The following is a 19,840-nucleotide window of genomic DNA, read 5'->3' on the forward strand; positions in this document are numbered from 1 at the left end:
ATCACCAGTTGGGTATCACCCTTCGTAACTGACAGGCCAGCTTGGAATGCAGGGTGTCTTACCACCCAGCAAATGAATCCCTGTGCTCAGGCAATTAAGGGAGATGTTCACATTCAGAATGAACTCTGCCTCTTAACTCATCACCCTGTCTTCCCCTCTCCATTCCTCTTAAATCCCCCTTTTGATTCGTTAGAGCACCAGACAGCTTGAATGAGTTACTACTGGTGATGGTGATAAAGGAAACAGGACCTTGAGCCTTATAAGTGGAACATAAAATCTGCAGCCTACACCCAGCCCATGTGTGCGTGCGTGTGTGTGCGTGTGTGTGTGCGCTTCTGTATACCAATGAAACCCCCCCACAGTGTCTTGTCTTCGAAACTCACAGTGTGAGTATCAGGCTGTGTTTGTCACCGATACTTCTAGCCCATTTCCCGGAGTTATTTCCTCACTTTCCACCGACTGAACCAGACAGTATTTGACAGTGCACAGTAATCACAGCTAGCATGAATCTGAAAGCCTCATTTACTATTCAAAATGCACTGTTCCATTGATGGCTTTCTTTTTGGACCCATCTATAGACCAAACAGGCAGTGCTAAGTATGTGTGAAAGTACAGCTTATCTCTGTTTGGTACCTAAAAGCTGTGTGAGCAGAGTACTCCATTAGTCACAGATGTGACTCTGCATTTTAAATGTGGTTAAGGAAATTAGATTGATGGATGGATGGATGGATATATGGATGGATGGATGTTTTAGCACACAAGTGTCAGGCGTGTTTATGATTATTCAATGTGTTTTACTAACCATAAAACAATACCTGCATAAGCGATTACTCCAACACAGTATGTGCAATATTTAAACACACAAATAGCACCTATGGAAATGTAACTATTAATGGACAATTGATACAATACATGCTTTTATAATAAATCTTTTCGGAAAAGATATTTAGCTTTGCTTTTGTTTTGCATGACACGCAATCATTTTGATACATCTTAAGGAATTGAATGTTTGAAACGATTTTAAATGTATAATTTGAATAGAAATAACTGATTTTGGATACGAAACCAATATTAATCGTTCGTGGTACTCTGAAACGACACTGGATTTTCTACTTTGACATTGCTTTTTACGTTTTATGCACATTTTTTGCTTGTACTCTTCATGTACTCTTAAGGGTCTGTCGATCTTAGAAGTAATACGGTCTTTTGAAAAGATGGTGCTTTTAGGGGGTGTAACTGGCTGGGGCATGTTTGTTTGGCCGCCACAAGCGGGCTAAATTGGCTAGATGAGCGGGGCGGACTTATCTTCTGCAAAAACGAATGACAGAAATGCAGACTTGTACACGGCAGCTGCCCTGTTGATTTCAGTCAGTTCACCAGGACCAAACATTTGGAAATGTGAAGAAGGTTTAAAGTATGGCATGCAAAGATGGTCTCTGTCAAAACGGAGATGGTCATTGCGATACCCCTCAGTTGTATTTACACACTCTTGTACTTGATCTGCATAACTGTCTGGTGAGTACTGAAGCACAATAATGTTGAGATTATATACTCTACAGAAAATTCATCGCCGGTATTGCAGCTGCACGAATAACGCTTGCAGGAGTAGTAAAAATTGGAAACATATTTAATGTATAATTTTCTGTTCACAGCAACAAGCGGTGGTTAGTCTTTTGTAACACATTGCGCTTTATCCTGCACCTTCTTTGGATCGTAAGGGGAGCCTCTGCACAGACAATAAACGATGAGAAACTGTATCCTGAAAAATTCACACGTATTTTAGACCGACTTTTGGACGGCTATGACAACAGGCTGCGACCCGGATTTGGAGGTGAGCAGTTTTCTGATTGTTGGTAAATCTGTGTCAGAACCGGGAATTAATAAAGGTACAACTGGCGATCGCTTATATTATGAAACTACGGTAAAAAGCGAATACTGGCTGATATATATGATTTTAAGTAAATGATTTTATAGGGTGTAAAACTACTATTGTGTGGAGGCTGCGAATTTAATGATTGACACTGGTGTCTTCTAATGTCAAAAATGTGCTTTTTCCTGTGCAATAGGGTGCTAATAACCTGACGTTCAGTTTGGTATGTGTGTGTTGTTAACAATTAACCGCGGCGATGCGTCTTTTTTGTGTTGCCACTATAATTACTTCCCGGATTGGATATCCGCTGTGTTACTGCTTAACAGACATGTACGAAAACCAGCATATTATTCAAAAATTGCGCGTTGACAAGATTGCCTAAAAGCTTGCATATTTTTGCTAAATTATAAATAGCTTGCATAGTTCGGTTGATAATGAGTCTGTGTGTTGTTATGGTACGTGTGTCTGGGAATGTTTCTGGCATTATCTTGAAAAGACGCACGTAAGCTCATAAGAGATGTATAAACACCCTGTTTGTTTGTTTATAAACTTTTGTAGCAATAAACACAACAGCGATGCTCGCGCTCAGCAGTGACGCAGTCAATTCTTCTAATGGCACGAGCCATTCTTTTCATTTTTTCGAAGTCTTCCACTGTCATCTGCTACAGTACATCCGTGCAATAAAGGCAGGACATGTAACACAAATAACGTTAATTTATTAGCAACATACAGTTGGTTGCCTAGGAGACTAGGGAATTTAACAAGGTATAACGAAATATTTTTGGTTACGACGGTAAAATATGGTATTAAAATATCTGATCAGTAGTTTAGGTTTAACCACATTTGTAACTTATTTTTCTATGTGCATGATCAGCTAATGATTTTAAAATTGAGAATATATATCTAGTATGTAGTTTTGATTTTCTGAAATAAAATTATATAAGTTTCCTGACCATGTTCATTAATGCTGCCTTCCTCTTATGCAAAGTAATTTATGTGTATAAGGACATAACGACAGTGCCTTTCATGAGTATTGAAATAGTAACCAAATCGAAAATAGCAACAGAGTATAATAAGGCCAGTTCTATAAATTAGAACGTGAATTAATAAAATCACGTCTTTGCCATCTATGATATGCCCATTCTATGGGCTATGCTAAATAGAATCTGTCTGAAATTAAAGAAAAACCTGCAAACATGAATGAGGATGAAAGATTCAATTTTATATCTTAACAGAGATAAATTAGCAATGATATTTTAATATTGTTTTCTTAGGTCCAGTCACCGAAGTTAATACAGATATATATGTAACCAGCTTTGGCCCTGTTTCAGATGTTGAAATGGTAAGTGTTGGAGCAAGAAATTTCAGTAAACAAGGTAAAGTTAATATTTTTTATGGAATTTAACCTGTTTCTGTTCCGTTCAACTGCACGCAGGAAAATTTTTTTTTGCTATTCAAATAAGGTCAATACAGAAGTATTTATACTGTAAGTTTTTAACCTTATATTAACGTTATTATGTTTTTAGTTCCATAATAACTGTATTATTTGTAGCTTTGCAAGGTCCAGATTAGTTGCATTCAAATGGCTATCTCTATGTTAAATCATACAACAACAAAAAAAGTTTGCATTTATGGAAAAACAAATTATGAAAAAACTTTGCATGCATGAGTTAAATTTGGTTCCGGTACATACACTATTTTCATTTACATTACATTTATTTTTAGCAGAAACTTTTGTCCAAAGCAACATACAACTGAGCCAAATAGTGCATTACAAGCATACGTGCTGTGGAGGAGTCGACTAGGCATAAGGTACTCTGTGACAGCTTTTTTGCGAAACATTTTTTGATTAAAATGATATTAAAAAATCTCATCTCATACTGTTCTTTCGATTCTCCTTTCTTGTGTACAGCACTATACACTGATCAGCTATAGCATTAAAACCGCCTGCATAACATAGTGTAGACCCCCTAGGCTCTGACCCCTCGAGACTCCACAAGACCTCAGAAGGTGTCCTGTGGTATCTGGCATTAAGACATTAGCAGCAGGTGGGGCCTCCATGGATCGGACTTGTTTGTCAAGCACATTCCACAGACGCTCAGTCGGATTGAGATCTGGGGATTTTGGAGGCCAAGTCAAGAACTTGAACTCTTTTTCATGTTCCTCAAACCATTCCTGAACAATTTTTGCATTGTGGCAGGGTGCATTATCCTGCTGAAGGAAGCCACTGCCATCAGAGAATACTGTTGCCATGAAGAGGTGTACTGCAACAATGTTTAGGTAGGTGGTATGTGTCAAAGTAACATCCACATGAATACCAGGACCCAAGGTTTCCCAGCAGATCATCGCCCAGAGCATCACTACCTCCGCCGGCTTGCATTCTTCCCATAGTACATCCTGGTGCCATCTTCTCCCCGGGTAAATGACGCACACGCTTCTGCCCATCCACATGGTGCAACAGAAAATGTGACTCATCAGACCAGGTCATCTTCTCTCATTTTTTCCGTTGTTAAGTTCTGATGTTCCCCTGCCCATTATCGGTGCTTTCGGTGGTGGACGGGGGTCAGCATGGGCACTTTGACCAATCTGTGGCTGTGCTGCCCCATACGCTGCAAGCTGAGATGCACTGTGTCTTCTGACACCTTTTTATCATAGCCAGCATTAACCCTTTCAGCAATTTATGAAACAGTAGCTCCTCCGCGGGATCAGACCAGGTGGGCTACAGCTTTAGCTCCGCACACACTTCAGTGAGCCTTGGTGCCCATGACCCCCTCACCAGTTCACCGGTTGACCTTCCTTGGATCATTTTTGGTAGGTACTGATCACTGCATACTGGGAACACCTCACAGGAGATCATCTGACCCAGTGATCTAGCCATCAGTATTTGGCTGTTGTATTAATCACTCAGATCCTTACACTTGGCCATTTTGCCTTCTTCCAACACATCAACTTCAAGAACTGAATGTTCACTTGCCTAATATCTAATATATAATGGCACCTTTGACAGGTGCCATTGTAATGAGATAATCAGTGTTATTCATTTCACCTGTCAGTGGTTTTAATGTTATGGCTGATTGGTGTATATTGAAGAAATATATATATTTAAACACACATACACACACACACACACACACACACTGTAATGGTTATTGCAATGTTTTTTTTGTTTTAGGAGTACACTATGGATGTGTTTTTCCGCCAGACATGGGTGGATCGCAGGCTGAGCTTTGAGGGTCCCATGGAGATCCTCCGGCTCAACAACCTCATGGTCACCAAGGTGTGGACCCCAGACACCTTCTTCCGGAATGGCAAAAGATCTGTCGCCCACAACATGACTGCCCCCAACAAACTTTTCCGCATCATGAAAAATGGCACAATCTTGTACACCATGAGGTAACACTGGTTAAAAGCAAGGTCACTTCACTAGCTCAGTAGTATATAGTGTCTCTCTGAAAGTCAGTAACTATCCAGTCAGTTTGCATATATTCATTGGTTCAGATTGGGCATCAGGACTGGCCGTTGGGTATGTGCACTGCCAAAATTTATTGTGGGGGACCCCCAATTCCAGGGCTGATTTTTTGATTCCACTCCTGCCCTGCGAGACATACAGTCATGGCCAAAAGGTTTGAGAATGACACAAGGATTGGTTTTCACAAAGTTTGCTGCTTCAGTGTTTGTAGATCTTTTTTGTCAGATGTTTCTATAATATACTGAAGTATAATTACAAGCATTTCATAGGTGTCAAAGGCTTTTATTGACAATTACATTGTTTATGCAAAGAGTCAATATTTGCATTGTTGGTCCTTCATTTTTCGAGAACTATACAACTCACCCTGGCATGCTGTCAATCAACTTCTGGGCCAAATCCTCACTGATGGCAGCCCATTCTTGCATAATCAATGCTTGGAGTTTGTCAGAATTTCTGGGTTTTTGTTTGTTCACCTGCCTCTTGAGGATTGACCACAAGTTCTCATTGGGATTAAGGCCTGGGGAGTTTCCATCGACCCAAAATGTCAATGTTTTGTTCCATGAGCCACTTAGTTATCACTTCTACCTTATGGCATGGTGCTCCATCATGCTGGTAATGGCATTGTTCATCACCAAATTGTTCCTGGATGGTATGGAGAAGTTGCTTTCGGAGGATGTTTTGGTACCATTCTTTATTCATGGCTGTGTTCTTAGGCAAAATTGTGAGTGAGCCCACTCCCTTGGCTGAGAAGCAACCCCACACATGGATGGTCTCAGGATGCTTTACTGTTGGCATGAGACAGGACTGATGGTAGCGCTCACCTTTTCTTCTCTGGACAATCTTTCTTCCCTAAACAATCGGAAAGCGGATTCATCAGAGAAAATGACTTTACCCCAGTCCTCAGCAGTCCAATCCCTGTACCTTTTGCAGAATTTCGGTCTGTCCCTGATGTTTTTCTGGGACAGAAGTGGCTTCTTTGCTGCTCTTCTTGACACCAGACCATCCTCCAAAAGTCTTTACCTCACTGTGCATGCAGATGCACTCACACGTGCCTGCTGCCATAACTGTTCCTGAGCACTGATGGTGCCCCGATTACACAGCTGGGCGCCCTGAAGCCTTCTTCACAACAATTAAACCTCTCTCCTTGAAGTACTTGATGATCTGATAAGTGATTGATTTAGGTGCAATCTTAATAGCAGCAATATCCTTGCCAGTGAAACCCTTTTGTGCAAAGCAATGATGACGGCACGTGTTTCCTTGCAGGTAACCATGGTTAACAGAGGAAGAACAATGATTTAAAGCACCACCCTCCTTTTAAAGCAGCAAGTCTGCTATTCTAACTCAATCAGCATGACAGAGTGACCTCCAGCCTTGTCCTCATCAACACTCTCACCTGTGTTAATGAGAGAATCACTGAAATGATGTCAGCAGGCCCTTCTGTGGCAGAGCTGAAATGCAGTGGAAATGGGCGTTTTTGTGATTAAGTTCATTTTCATAGCAAAGAGGGACTTTGCAAATAATTGCAATACATCTGATCACTCTTCATAACATTCTGCAGTATATGCAAACTGGCTTCATAAAAACTGAGGCAGCCGACTTGTGAAAATCAATATCTATGTTATTCTCACAGCCACGGCTGTACAGTATAAAAGTATAAAAGAAACAGGACAGATGTTTTGCATACTAATGGTAGAAATTGATGACAAAAGAATAAATTATGATCTGTAATTAGTTTGAAATGATTGCAGCCCATTGACTGCAATTCTTACTGTTGTACATTAGTGCTGTTGATATGTTCAGTCTAACAAATCCGTGTTCCTCGAACAATAAAGCTGAACTAAATCTCAATATAACTGAGCATCTTTGTTCCAGACTAACGATCAGAGCAGAGTGTCCAATGAGGCTGGTGGATTTCCCAATGGATGGACATGCGTGCCCCCTAAAGTTTGGAAGCTGTGAGTCAGTGTGTTGTTGTTTTTTTTTTATTATTATTCATTGACTGCAACATGTGAATTTCAATTGATATAGCTTAAAAAGCTTAGTATTCTGGTAAAGTATATTTCAATACCCAATACTTCAATATACAGTGGTACCTCAGTTCTCAAACTAATTAGAACTCGAATTTCTTAAAAGTCGAACCAACTAGTTCGAAAAAAAATGACCTAGAACTCGATCTGAATCTCAGAAGTCAAACCGTGAACGCCGACCTAAGATAACTTATATGCGCGGGGAAATGAGTCATGTGGCACGTCTCTCAGCGGAAACAAAGTTTAAGGCTTCAGTCTCAGCCTTGCATTCGCTGTGTTAGCATCGTACATGTTTACACTAGCTGAATAGATATATTTAGACAGTAAAAAATACATTTACTGTAGACAATGATAGACAGTAACAGTAATTATTATTATATAATAAAATATATTTAAAAATAAAGATTTCTTATTCATTATTTTAATATTAATAATAAACCATTAATACATTTAATTATGATAATATTGTCGTGCCCATCGGGGAAGGAAAGGAGACAAAGGCGCAGACGTCAGGATATCGGGGAATACGGGGTTTAATTACAGGTAAGGCAGGAAAAACGCAGACGGACAATACAATGACCGGGCTGGGGAAACAAACTGAAACGCGGACTAAATACAGAGGACTAATGACAACAGCCAGAAACAGCTGATCACACGGGGATTCCACACGGGGTTAATGAGGGGGCGTGGCACACGGAAGGAGCGGACGATCGGGGCAGGACACATTGTTTTTTTTTTTACTTTACACATAGTTTGGATACATTTATCTTCTTACTTTACAAATTACTGTTTTGATAAATGTGCTTAGATGTGTTTAGTACAGTATATGCTCTTGTTTTATCCGGTTCATTTTGTGTTTAAATACTAAAAAAAACATATTTAGGTATAATTTTTTAGGGCAAACCAAAATTAATTGGTTTTCCATTATTTCTTATGGGGAAAATTCGATCAGAACTCGAACTTTTTAGGATTCGATCCGGAGTTCTGAACGGATTGAATTCAAGTTCTGAGGTACCACTGTATATATTTTTTTAATTTGTGAGTTAGTACCATGTATAAGTGGCAAAATGAAGCCTTATTGTACAGTCGTACATACATTTCTGATAATTTAAAACTCTTTATTCATTTAAATTTTATGTAGCACCCTTCCCATTTTCCCAAAGCGGTAATAAATAAAGATTTAGCAAAAACAATGTAATCCAGAGCTATGATTACAGTGATTGTACAGCAAAGGGCCCAGTGCATTCAAATCCATATGCTGATACTGTGTGTGGATGAATACACAGCAAGGATTTTTGTAAAAGAAAAGAGCCTCATCGCATAATGGCCTGGCTTCAGTTTATCTTCCCTATCACCTTGCTTGTCATGGCTAGTGATTATTTAAACAGCTGCGGGCCGCATTCTTATGTGTAGTTTTAAATTTACTTTCTCATAAATCCAGTGGAAGAGGCTTTTATCCAAAGTGATGAAGAAAGGGCTTCTTCCTCAACCTGTGGTAGGCGGTAGTGGCTGTTACTTAGCATGGGTAGTTACTGCTGACCAGATTCAAGGCAAATCAAAGCAAGATGAAAGTCTTATAATAAATGACACATTTACAAAAACAAGTAAAATTTACAATAATTCGCTAACATTATTCATTTATAGGAAATCCAAACACCCTAAAATACATATAATGTTCTCGCCATATGTCTGCTAAACAAAGTTAATAAGTGTTATTATTTGAGCCAGGAACCTAAGATTTTTCAATAATTTATGATACTTATTCTGTTTATATATTTTTTTTATTGTCATTATGAACCCTTAGCGGTTATTTTCTCTTAAGCTACTGCGGAACTTTATTACTTTAAAAGAGTCCCAGCAGAATTTACTGGAGATTATATAAACCAAAGGCAGTATTTTTGAAATAGCTCCTCTGGATTGAGTGCTTATAGGAGGCATATTAAAAGCTTCTATTTGTCTTTATTCAACCATGCCTGACATGCTGGAGAAACTTACGAAGAACTCAGACATTATGATTATTGAATAAGCACTTTGCTATTGAGGCATTTCCAGACAAAACTTTTGATTACATGCTTTGTGACTTGACCCTCTGGGTGGAAAAAAAAACATTCTTCAAATACATTCTCAAGAGCTTTTGATGAGACGTATAAATCTCAGCTAATTAAGAGAAATGAATCCTTATTCAAAAAACTGTTAAAACTACAATGAAAGGATTTCTCATTTTGCAGGGGCTGATTCTCTCTTTTATAACTTTAACAATTGCATTAGGAATAGTGGTTTCTAGGTCTGGCAAAAAGCTTGTGGTTTCAGACTTCATAAAACCCCAGATGAAGCCTGATTTCGTCTGGTAATCTGGTAATAAAAGAATCCTGATTATATCTGATGCCTGTTATATATGCAGATGTTTCTTTTTTATTCTTTTTTTCTTTTCTGAGGAGGGATTATTCTGCCTGCGTCTCCTGTAACCATAATTTCATGGATATTACGACGTTACATCGGCATTAAGCCCTTACCTAATGCAAACCACACATGTGTTCCACACTTCTCATCCTCAGATGCATATCCCAGAACAGAGGTGATCTACACCTGGACTAAAGGACCAAAATATTCAGTTGAAGTACCGTCTGAGTCCTCCAGCCTGCTTCAGTATGATCTCGTTGGACAGACGGTCTCCAGTGAGACTGTAAAATCGATTACAGGTAGCCTGCTAGCCACCCCTACATCACAGTGACAGCGCAACATGCCAGGACATATAATTTCATCGTTATATTCATCCTGTGTCATGATAGCTAGTTCATGCTTAGCCTGGCACATGCACTCAACTTGCTGTCAGTTAAAGTAGAAGCTGATTATAAGCAGAAGCTGATATTTGCTTTTTTTTCAGATGCTAGCTTAATTGACAATAATGTGGAAATTTGACAAGGGTTGAGAGATATAAGGTTTATTCAAATGAAAATTTATTTTTTTAAATAAACGTGTGTTTAATAATGAACACAAACCAACCAATAGGTGTTAATATTTAAACAAAATAATATTTAGTGTTAGATTGTCATTAAATATTAGTCTGGTGGTTCAATGACTGCAAGCTGAAATTCCAGGTTAAAAAAACCTTTTGTATTTTACAAATTTGCCTCAATATAGTGCTAGATTTTTAAGACACTCGAATGATGTGCTGATGCATATGAGGTCAAGACAACCTCTGTTTTTTTGTGTATTAGGGGAATATGTTGTCATGACGGTGTATTTTCACCTCAAGAGGAAAGTGGGATACTTCATGATTCAGACATACATCCCGTGCATCATGACAGTGATTCTCTCCCAAGTGTCCTTCTGGATCAACAAGGAATCGGTTCCTGCAAGGACTATTTTTGGTATGTCTCCTTCCTTACTCATATTTGGGAAGCAGGAAAAAACATGAGTTTGATGGTGTTTTTAAATTGTTTTCTGCATGCGATATGGCCTCCTACTCAGAATTTAATTAAAGGAATGACTTAATTACCTGCTCCATAATCAGCCCAGCATAGCAAAATGAAGTTTGTGAAGACCCACTGATCACCACCTATAATTTCCTCAGATGTGTGTTTCCATGACCATTTTAAGAATGGCTGCTCCTTATTCAATTGCTGCTTTTCTGTCTGCCAATCCTCTGCCTGAGTAGCCTCTGGCTTTAATAGTCTCCACCAGCCACGGAGAGTTAAGGGTGGAGGGCGAGGCTGACTGTCCAAAACGCCGGTACTCAGTTCAGCAGCGCTTGAGTTGCTCAAAAACATTTACTCTCACTGTCTTTGAGTCACCCCTGTGTAGCATTACCTGCCGAAAGGCGGATTCTCAGCAGTTTTCCATCAGTTCCCACAAACGTACCTGATACTTTGGACCAGAAAGTTCTGTCTGATTTGTTCTGTTTGCAGGGAAAGCTTGTAGCCATTGGCCATATGAGTGTGCTAACACTTTAAATTTCTGAAATGATTTCTTGGTATTTTTTCTATTCATTCATCTATTTTCCTGGCCCTGTGAGATCATTATACTCGATCCATTCTCTCCTTGCTCTTTGTATCATATTTACATTATTACTACTCTTAATCATTTGCATTCATCTTTTATTTTATATGCAAATTTTGCATGCATTAAAATTATAATTAGTGCTTAGCTATTACTTCTCTCAATCACAGTCGAGTTTTCTAGTGAGTTAGGCTGATCAGCTGATTACTTTATTCTAAAAAATGGATACATAACATGAGATTAGTGGATTCAGTGTGTTTGTGTGTGTGGGTTTCCAGTAGGTCTCACTTGTTCCCAGTGTTGGGGAGTAACGAGTTACATGTAATCTGTTACAGTTACTAGAGAAAAAAGTGTAATTAAATTACAGTTACATATGGAAATTTTCATGATTACAATTTTAGTTACATCATAAGATTGTATGCTAAACCTTGCTAATATCTTTAATAACAGTATTTTTATTGCTTTTCATGTTTTTCTTATGCAAAACATCCTCCTTTGCTATTTCCCTCCACAGCCGAAAGTTTGAAACTATTCGATGCTTCTGATTGGTTATCCTGTCACGTCTACATTTGCAGCCAATTCTGCTAATTAACTCACCGGAGCGGTCTGAGTTTCTGTTGCAGGCAATGGCAGACAAGGAAAACATTCCATTGCTGGAAATATAAAAAACATTTCCAATACATTATGGAAAAAGGCACAAATTTAACTGTGCAATGCAGGCTGCAAATGTAGACGCTGTTAACCCCTTAGTGTGTTGCCCCATTGCACTTCAAATGGATGCAATATAATAATTAATAACTATTAAGACAAAAATCATCTGAAAACCCAAGGGGTGTGCAAAATTGTTCCCTGTAGTCCACTGATCAAAGCACACTTCACTAGATGTGTGCCTGTCTTATCTAGTTTTAAAGTTATTAACCCATTCATGTATTATCCCATTGCACATTATACGGATACATTCGAACATTCAAAAATTAATTAAAAATCGTATGAAAAGCAATCTGGGAAAGAAAGGGGTGTGCAACAGTCACCATGAGCCCAAAATGCTAAACCACCATGTCATTATAGGACCTATTATATTAGCTATTAACACGATTTTGCACAAATCACGAAATGGTTTGAAGCACAAAAATAATTGGTGTGCATCATTGTCTGTGTACTGGACACACGATTCTGTCATTAAAAATGCCCCACCTTACTTCCGTTAAATGTTATTAAAGCCTGAAAACTGAATATCGAATATGAAGCTAACTTAACTGCGGTGCCCCAGGTAAACTTGACTTAGCCTCTCATCTTTTCAATAGCTAGAAACTTCTCTGGTCAGCGCATTGGTGCAATAGCGAAAGTTACTGAACTGGATGGGTTGGTGACATTTTATGAACACGAAATATGTGTTACATACACCGATTCCTAATAAAAGTACATTATTATAGAACTGCAAAGATGCAATTCCATGCTTCCCGCCATGTTGCAGTGTTCTGAAGCGTCATGAAGTGGGCGTGCTCAGATGGTTAAAGGCGTGTTCACTCCAAATTCCAGCTGACCAATAGACGTGTAAGCTGCTAAGGCCCGCCCACCCGTTAAAACAGTGCCAAAAGTCAGAAGCAAAAAAGCATTCCAAAAGCAAAAAAAAATTCCAGAAGCAAAAAAAAATAATTCAAAAGCAAAGAAAAACATTCAAGAAGCAAAACAAATTAGAGAAGAAGAAGGGAAAAAATATTTTATTAGACTTTTTTGATATTTGGGAAACATATTTTCATTCTGATACTTAATGATTTTGATTAATTCTTTTGGCACAAAATTAACTCCATAGCTGTCCCCCTTCAATATGGTAAGGTTATTGGTAATTTATGTTAGGTCAAATATTAGCACTCCCGACATGCTATGTCGTATTGAGTTTTGAAAATTCACTAACTAGTTATAACCTCTGGGCGATGCAGCCTTACCACTGTGCTAACCCATTTTATTTAGAACATAAGAAATTTACAAACGAGAGGGGGCCATTCGACCCATCAAGCTCGTTTGGGGAGAACTTAACTAATAGCTCAGAGTTGTTAAAATCTTATCTAACTCTAATTTAAAGGAACCCAGGGTTTTAGTTTCCGCTACACTAGCAGGAAGACTATTCCATACTCTAACTACAAGTAAAGAAGTGCTTCCTCAAATTTGTTTCAAAATGTTCTCCCGCTAATTTCCACTTATGGCCACGAGTTCTAGTATTTAAACTAATATTGAAATAGCCATTTGGCTGAACAGCATCCAGACCCGTTAGAATCTTATATACCTGGATCATGTCCCCCCTTAGTCTCCTTTGCTCAAGGCTAAACAGATTCAGCTCAGCTAACCTCTCCTCATAAGACATTCCTCTAAGACCAGGAATCATTCTCGTAGCCCACCATTGCACCTTTTCTAAGGCAGCAATGTCCTTCTTAAGGTATGGTGACCAAATCTGCACACAATATTCTAGGTGGGGTCTTACCAAGGAATTATATAAATGTAACATCACCTCCCTTGACTTAAACTCCACACACCTAGAGATATAACCCAACATTCTATTGGCCCTTTTTATTGCTTCCCCACACTGGCGAGAGTGGGACATGGAAGCATCAACTTACACACCGAGATCTTTCTCGTAATCAGCTACCTTTATTTCAGAGGAACCCATAAAATATCTGTACTTTATATTTCTGCTCCCTGCATGGATTACCTTACATTTATCTGTGTTAAATTTCATCTTCCAAGTATCAACCCAATCGCTAATTAAATCCAGATCTCGTTGTAGCCTCTCTGCTGCTAGATCAGTATCTGCTACACCACAACCAGTTTACTGTATGTATTAGTGTCAATATCATTAATGTAAATTAGGAACAATAGTGGTCCTAAAATTGAACCCTGCGGTACTCCACTATGAATGCAGACCCATTGTGACATTGTACCTCTAATAACTACTCACTGCTTCCTGTCAGTTAACCAGTTTTCGATCCAAGCTGCCACAGTTCCTAAAATCCCTGCAGCTTTGAGCTTTAGCAGGAGCCATTTGTGGGGGACAACATCAAAGGCCTTCTGGAAATCTAAGTAGATCACATCGTAGGCCTTTTTGTGATCAATTTCACTTGTAGCTTCCTCAAAGAACTCAAGTAAATTCGTTAAACAGGATCTACCTCCCCTAAATCCATGTTGGCTATCCCTCAGAATGTTATTTGCATCCAGGTAATCTACCATTTTCACTTGGATTATAGCTTCCATTATTTTTCCAGTAATGCTAGTTAAACTGATTGGCCTATATATTTTGCTGGATTACTTCTATCCCCTTTTTTGAATATGGGTGTTATATTAGCATGCTTCCAATCTGAAGGTACCACACCCGCAGAAAACGATTTCTGGAATATTAAAGTTAAAGGTTGGCTAATAATATCCCTAATCTCTTTTAAAACTATAGGTAAGATGCCATCAGGGCCCTGTGATTAATTTATTTTGAGTTTAGCTAGGCTTAGTATCACATCAGCCTCAGTTATACGGTACATATATTGCTCATAGACGACGCTGTATTCGTACTCATTGGTGGTAAGTTACTTGTGTTCTCTACTGTGAACACCCGTGAAAAAATAATCATTAAACTCATTTACTATATCAATTTCATTTTCAATTATAAGGCCCTTACTATCCTGCAAATGAGTAATTTCAGCTTTTAGAGCTCTTTTGGAGTTAAAATATTGGAAGAAACTTTTATTGTTATCTTTAGCCTCCAATGCAATTTTTCTTTCTACATCCCTCTTGGACAGTCTAATGTTATTTTTTAACTCTACCTGTAGACTTAGATACTCCTGCTTAATTTTGAAATCATTAGTTATTTTCCAATTGTGGAACAGAGCCCTTTTCCTCCTGACTTTATTCTTAATTTCCTTAGTAAACCAACTAGGTTGTCGTTTCCTAGATTTAGTTTTGCTGGAAGCAGGTATGAAGTCCTCTTGCACTTGCAACAATGTGCTTTTAAAAAATTCACATGCCTCTTCAACTGTTTTGCTATTTAACTCCGTCCAGTTTAGAGTTTCTAGTTTCCGTCTCATACCATTAAAGTTAGCCGTCCTAACATTGTATATTTTAATTTCGACTTTGCTTTTCTGCCACTAAAATTAACCTTGAATTTAACCACGTTATGATCACTACCGTCCAATGGTTCTAAAACCTCTAATTTTCCAATCCTATCCTAGTTATTAGAGAAAACAAGATCAAGAAGGGCTTCTCTCCTGGTAGGGGTATTAACAAACTGAGTAAAAAAACAATCCTGTACTAATTCCACCATCTCAGTAGTCAGTGTTTAGTACTGCTGTAAGGTAAACACTACCAGGTTTTATTTATAAATGGTTAACGGTTGAGAATATTCATTCATAATTTAGAAAAGTAATCAAAAAGTAATCAAATGTAATCAGTTACATTACTTTCATATAGTAATTGAAATAGTTACACTGCTATTACATTTTAAATAGAGTAACTTGTAATTGTAACGAATTAGATTTCCAAAGTAATCTTCCCAACACTGCTTGTTCCTCTGTCTGGATTACTTTTAGCCTGGTTTTGCTATCGCTAGCCTGTGTCATCAGGGATAAGCTGTAGGTCACGACAATGAAAATTGTGTGTTATAGAGAAAAACAGCCAAAAGGAAGTTATTCAGCCTATTGGCTTAGAGAAGAGCCTTCAGATGCTAGTGCACCCACTGTATTTGTTTATGGTCTCGTTGTCTGACCACTTGCTATAGGCTTCAGGCTGCCAGTGAGTCCACCCCAGGAAGCACAGGATTGGACAGGATACCTGTCCATCACAAGGCTTACTCGACATCACGCACTATGGATAGGGCTGATATGAATGAGATATGAAATACTACATACTGTAGCAACATTCTATATTTGGAGAGATGTTTAAAAAACTCTAAATGGAACACAGATTTACAAATGCAGAGTCACTGGAAACAAATTGTGAAAACTACTAAAGAAAGGCCAGAGGCATGTCTACCAAAATCTTTTTATTTGAGGAAGACATGGGTATAATTCCTTATTGCAAAACCAATCTGTCTCTTTTAAAGCAGAAAATATGGCTTCTGACTGAGAAGAATATTTGACAATAAAATTGTACAAGTATAAAACTCACATGTGTTTCAGAAGGACTTCAACTTAAAAGATATTTGGCAAAACATGAATTACAATCATTTTACTTGAGGATCCTCATATCCCCAAACAGTCACCAGTTTGTACTCTATCCCTGAAAAACCCAGTGTATCATAATCATATCGAATCTTGAAGCAAAAGTTTTTACACAGTATTTCTCGTGCATGCTGGGACATATGCAAATAGACCAGACAGCGCTTGGATCGTCGGCACCACATTTTGTTAAAACACATGAATTCAGCCCTAAAATTTATTGTCTAGTCTACTCACATACATTATATCAAACAGTGTATTAAAACAGTACATTTATGTTAAAGAGAATTATTTCTAGCTTAAAACGTTAGTAGACAGTGACTATTTTCAGTACGACAGTGCGGCATGCTGGGACATATACAAATAGGCCCGACAGCACTTGGCTCTTCGACGTCATCTTATGTTAAAACACATGAATTCAGCCCTTAAACATATCTAGGCTGTTCACATTACGACAGTACGGCATGCTGGGACATATGCAAATAGCCACCCCGCTTCTGGGTTAATGCCGTACGCTCATTTTAACAAGGATTACCCGCGTTATTCCTTGATTCTTGTTGTCGAAATGCTTAGGGCACTTTACTTTATTATTCACATTGGCAGAAAAGTGCTTCATTACTTAAAAAACGTTATCGTTAAAGGGTATATTTGAAATAACAGGCGGCCGTCGGTGCCGCCATTTTGAAATGGGGGGGTCTGCGTGAGTGCGCATGCGCCAAGTGTAGCCCCCCATGGACAATCATCATTTGACGCGCAACTTTTGAACAGGCCGGCAGCATGTCGGGTTCGCTCCATTGCGGGATAATGGCCGCCTTGATCCTGCTGTTTGTGTGACATCGACGGAACCCAGAGCCACTATCGATGGATCTTCGCGTTTGGTGAAATACTTTTTCTATTTTACATTGAAATAAAACTGTTAAACTGATTACGGCTTTTTCTCGTTTTTAAAAACTTGGGCTAAAATATTTGTGCTTGTTTCGCATTTGCTCTTTTGACAGTGTTTCTCTTGAGCATGCCTTTACTTGTTTAAAAGTTTAAAAATTTGGTACTTGTGTCGTTTGTGCTTAAAATACGGATTATTCTTTAAATGCATTAAGCATTTCGGTTAAATATAATGAGCTTACGTGCATTTCCTTTTAAAATACTCCGGGGCGCTTGTATCTACTGCGGACGGAACCCCGCTGGACGTGTATGCCCTAGCTTACATTCATCCTGCTATATGTTTTATTATTCCTTAAAACGTAATTAAAAATTACACTTTAATTAAATACATGTAATGTATTTTTATTCTATTGAAGTTTAACGGCAACCATTATCTCCCCAAACCATACGCCCCCTATCAGCAACACGTGGCATAAGCATGTATGATACCATATGGACATAGCCCTCGACCAATTAGAACAAGGGATACGCCCCCCTCCCGCTTATGACATCATTGACGGGGAGAAATCCGCCCAAAGTGCCCCTTAACCTTTTTTTATGTTATAAAAACAACGTCAATGGGCACAGTACTGTAACGTTAACGCAAAGCAATGTAATTGTTTAAATTACATTACATGACGAAAATAAGAAAATGAAAGACAATAAATAGTAATAAGCACATTTATTCTTGTACTTACCCATGAATGTACCAAAATATTTCATCCACACTTTCCCCTCCCCAGTTCTTGTACTTGGCCAGAAATAAATACATTATACCTGCAGACGTTTAGTCACCTCCATCTGCTTCAGTGTTACCCACAACGTTTGAAAAAACGGATAATTAACAATATTCTCATAACTGACAGCAAGTCAAGTGAAATACTATCCGTTTTCTCTTTATGTTTCCTTCTATTTTGTTTTATTTATTTTGCTTTTATATAACGTTATTTTGTGTCAGCTTAAGAAGGGCACTGAAAATGATTGGTACAAGAATAAAGCCTGGACTAACTTGCATTCAGGTGCTTGGAATAACTCCATTACCCTGACTGAGGTCACCAAGGTGGCATTACGAGGCGACTGTGAGGTAACAAAGAAATTAGCGCCATCTATACAATAAGAAGACCGATACAAGTAAAAATCATCTCATTTATTTTCAAAGTCACGGGGGAAAGGCATAAATAAACTAGATCGATCTTGGGATTTTGTGAATCGATATTGAATCATCAAAACCAGGATCGTGATTAATCATAAAATCAATATTTTTTCTCACCCCTAACAATGGATATTTCAGTATAACCAAATTGCTTGCCTGCATGCCTTGGAGCACACAGAGGATACTCATACAGCTTACGGAGAACATGCACAATTGACATGCACAGAATCGGCTGGGATTCAAAGCTACAGCTCAAGAGATGTGAGGTGAAGAATGCTACCTGCCAGGTGCCTGTGCCTCTCGTCGACATGCAGAGTGTTTATTCAGGGGGTGCAGAAGTGTGTGGCAAAGCCCAGTTAAAAGGAAGACATGTCCTGTCAAAGTGACACTTCCACTGTACATCATAGAGTGCTGATATACAGCTAGAACAAGGTGTTTGTGTACATGGAAGTGGCCAAATCTTCTTTCACATTTGAGAAACACGTGGCTCATGTTCGATGGAGATGGGGGGGGGGGGGAAATAGCTGTTTCCGGAGGGTGACACTATACACCTGTATAAGCTGCCTTGCTATTGTAGTATGGAGTGTTTGGCTTGTGTGAGGGCTGCTGTCACGGCTATAGTCCGGCTCTCTCTCAGCTACGGCATTCAGCTGGGATTGGGCAGCTTGACATATTCATATAATGGTGACGACAACAACAACAATAATAATAATGGTGTCACACACATCTGGGACCAGGGTTCAAGTCTGTCATGATTCCACATGTGTGCTGTTTGTATGTTCTCCCCGTGTCATCGTGGGGTTTCCTCTGGTTGCTCCAGTTTTCTCCCACAGTCCAAAGACATGCTGAGGTGAAGCATGGAGCTACCAAGTTGCCCTTAGGTGCTAAAAGTGTGTGAGTGTGCTCTGTGATGGGTTGGTGCTCTGTGATGGGTTGGTGCCCTGCGATGGGTTGGTGCCCTGCGATGGGTTGGTGCCCTGCGATGGGTTGGTGCCGTGCGATGGGTTGGTGCTCTGTGATGGGTTAGTGCCCTGCGATGGGTTGGTGCCCTGCGATGGGTTGGTGCTCTGTGATGGGTTGGTGCCGTGCGATGGGTTGGTGCCCTGCGATGGGTTGGTGCCCTGTGATGGGTTGGTGCCCTGCGATGGGTTGGTGCTCTGTGATGGGTTGGTGCCCTGCGATGGGTTGGTGCCCTGTGATGGGTTG

At 39.1% G+C, this 19,840-nt stretch overlaps 1 protein-coding gene across 13 annotated transcripts in view; it reads left to right on the forward strand.

The window, feature by feature from the left end:
* Nucleotides 1-1,249: 1,249 nt before the first annotated feature.
* Nucleotides 1,250-19,840, forward strand: part of LOC111857616 (gamma-aminobutyric acid receptor subunit alpha-6-like) — a 32,758-nt gene continuing 14,167 nt past the window's right edge. For 6 of the 13 annotated variants that reach the window (XR_002841396.2, XR_011985568.1, XM_023838679.2 and 3 more), the window contains exons 1-7: nucleotides 1,250-1,515; nucleotides 1,653-1,831; nucleotides 3,145-3,212; nucleotides 5,043-5,263; nucleotides 7,212-7,294; nucleotides 9,922-10,065; nucleotides 10,585-10,737. Coding sequence is in view for 11 of the 13 variants with exons in the window: in XM_023838679.2 (XP_023694447.2) it covers nucleotides 1,430-1,515; nucleotides 1,653-1,831; nucleotides 3,145-3,212; nucleotides 5,043-5,263; nucleotides 7,212-7,294; nucleotides 9,922-10,065; nucleotides 10,585-10,737 (934 nt within the window). In the remaining 2 variants the exon portion in view is untranslated. Of the gene's footprint in view, nucleotides 1,516-1,652; nucleotides 1,832-3,144; nucleotides 3,213-3,595; nucleotides 3,683-4,078; nucleotides 4,682-5,042; nucleotides 5,264-7,211; nucleotides 7,295-9,921; nucleotides 10,066-10,584; nucleotides 10,738-19,840 lie in introns of those variants that run through there. The other 7 variants (XM_072707123.1, XM_023838684.2, XM_023838688.2 and 4 more) reach the window with 7 other exon arrangements.

This window comes from Paramormyrops kingsleyae, chromosome 25 (genome assembly GCF_048594095.1).
Source record: "Paramormyrops kingsleyae isolate MSU_618 chromosome 25, PKINGS_0.4, whole genome shotgun sequence".
NCBI classification, from domain to species: domain Eukaryota; kingdom Metazoa; phylum Chordata; class Actinopteri; order Osteoglossiformes; family Mormyridae; genus Paramormyrops; species Paramormyrops kingsleyae.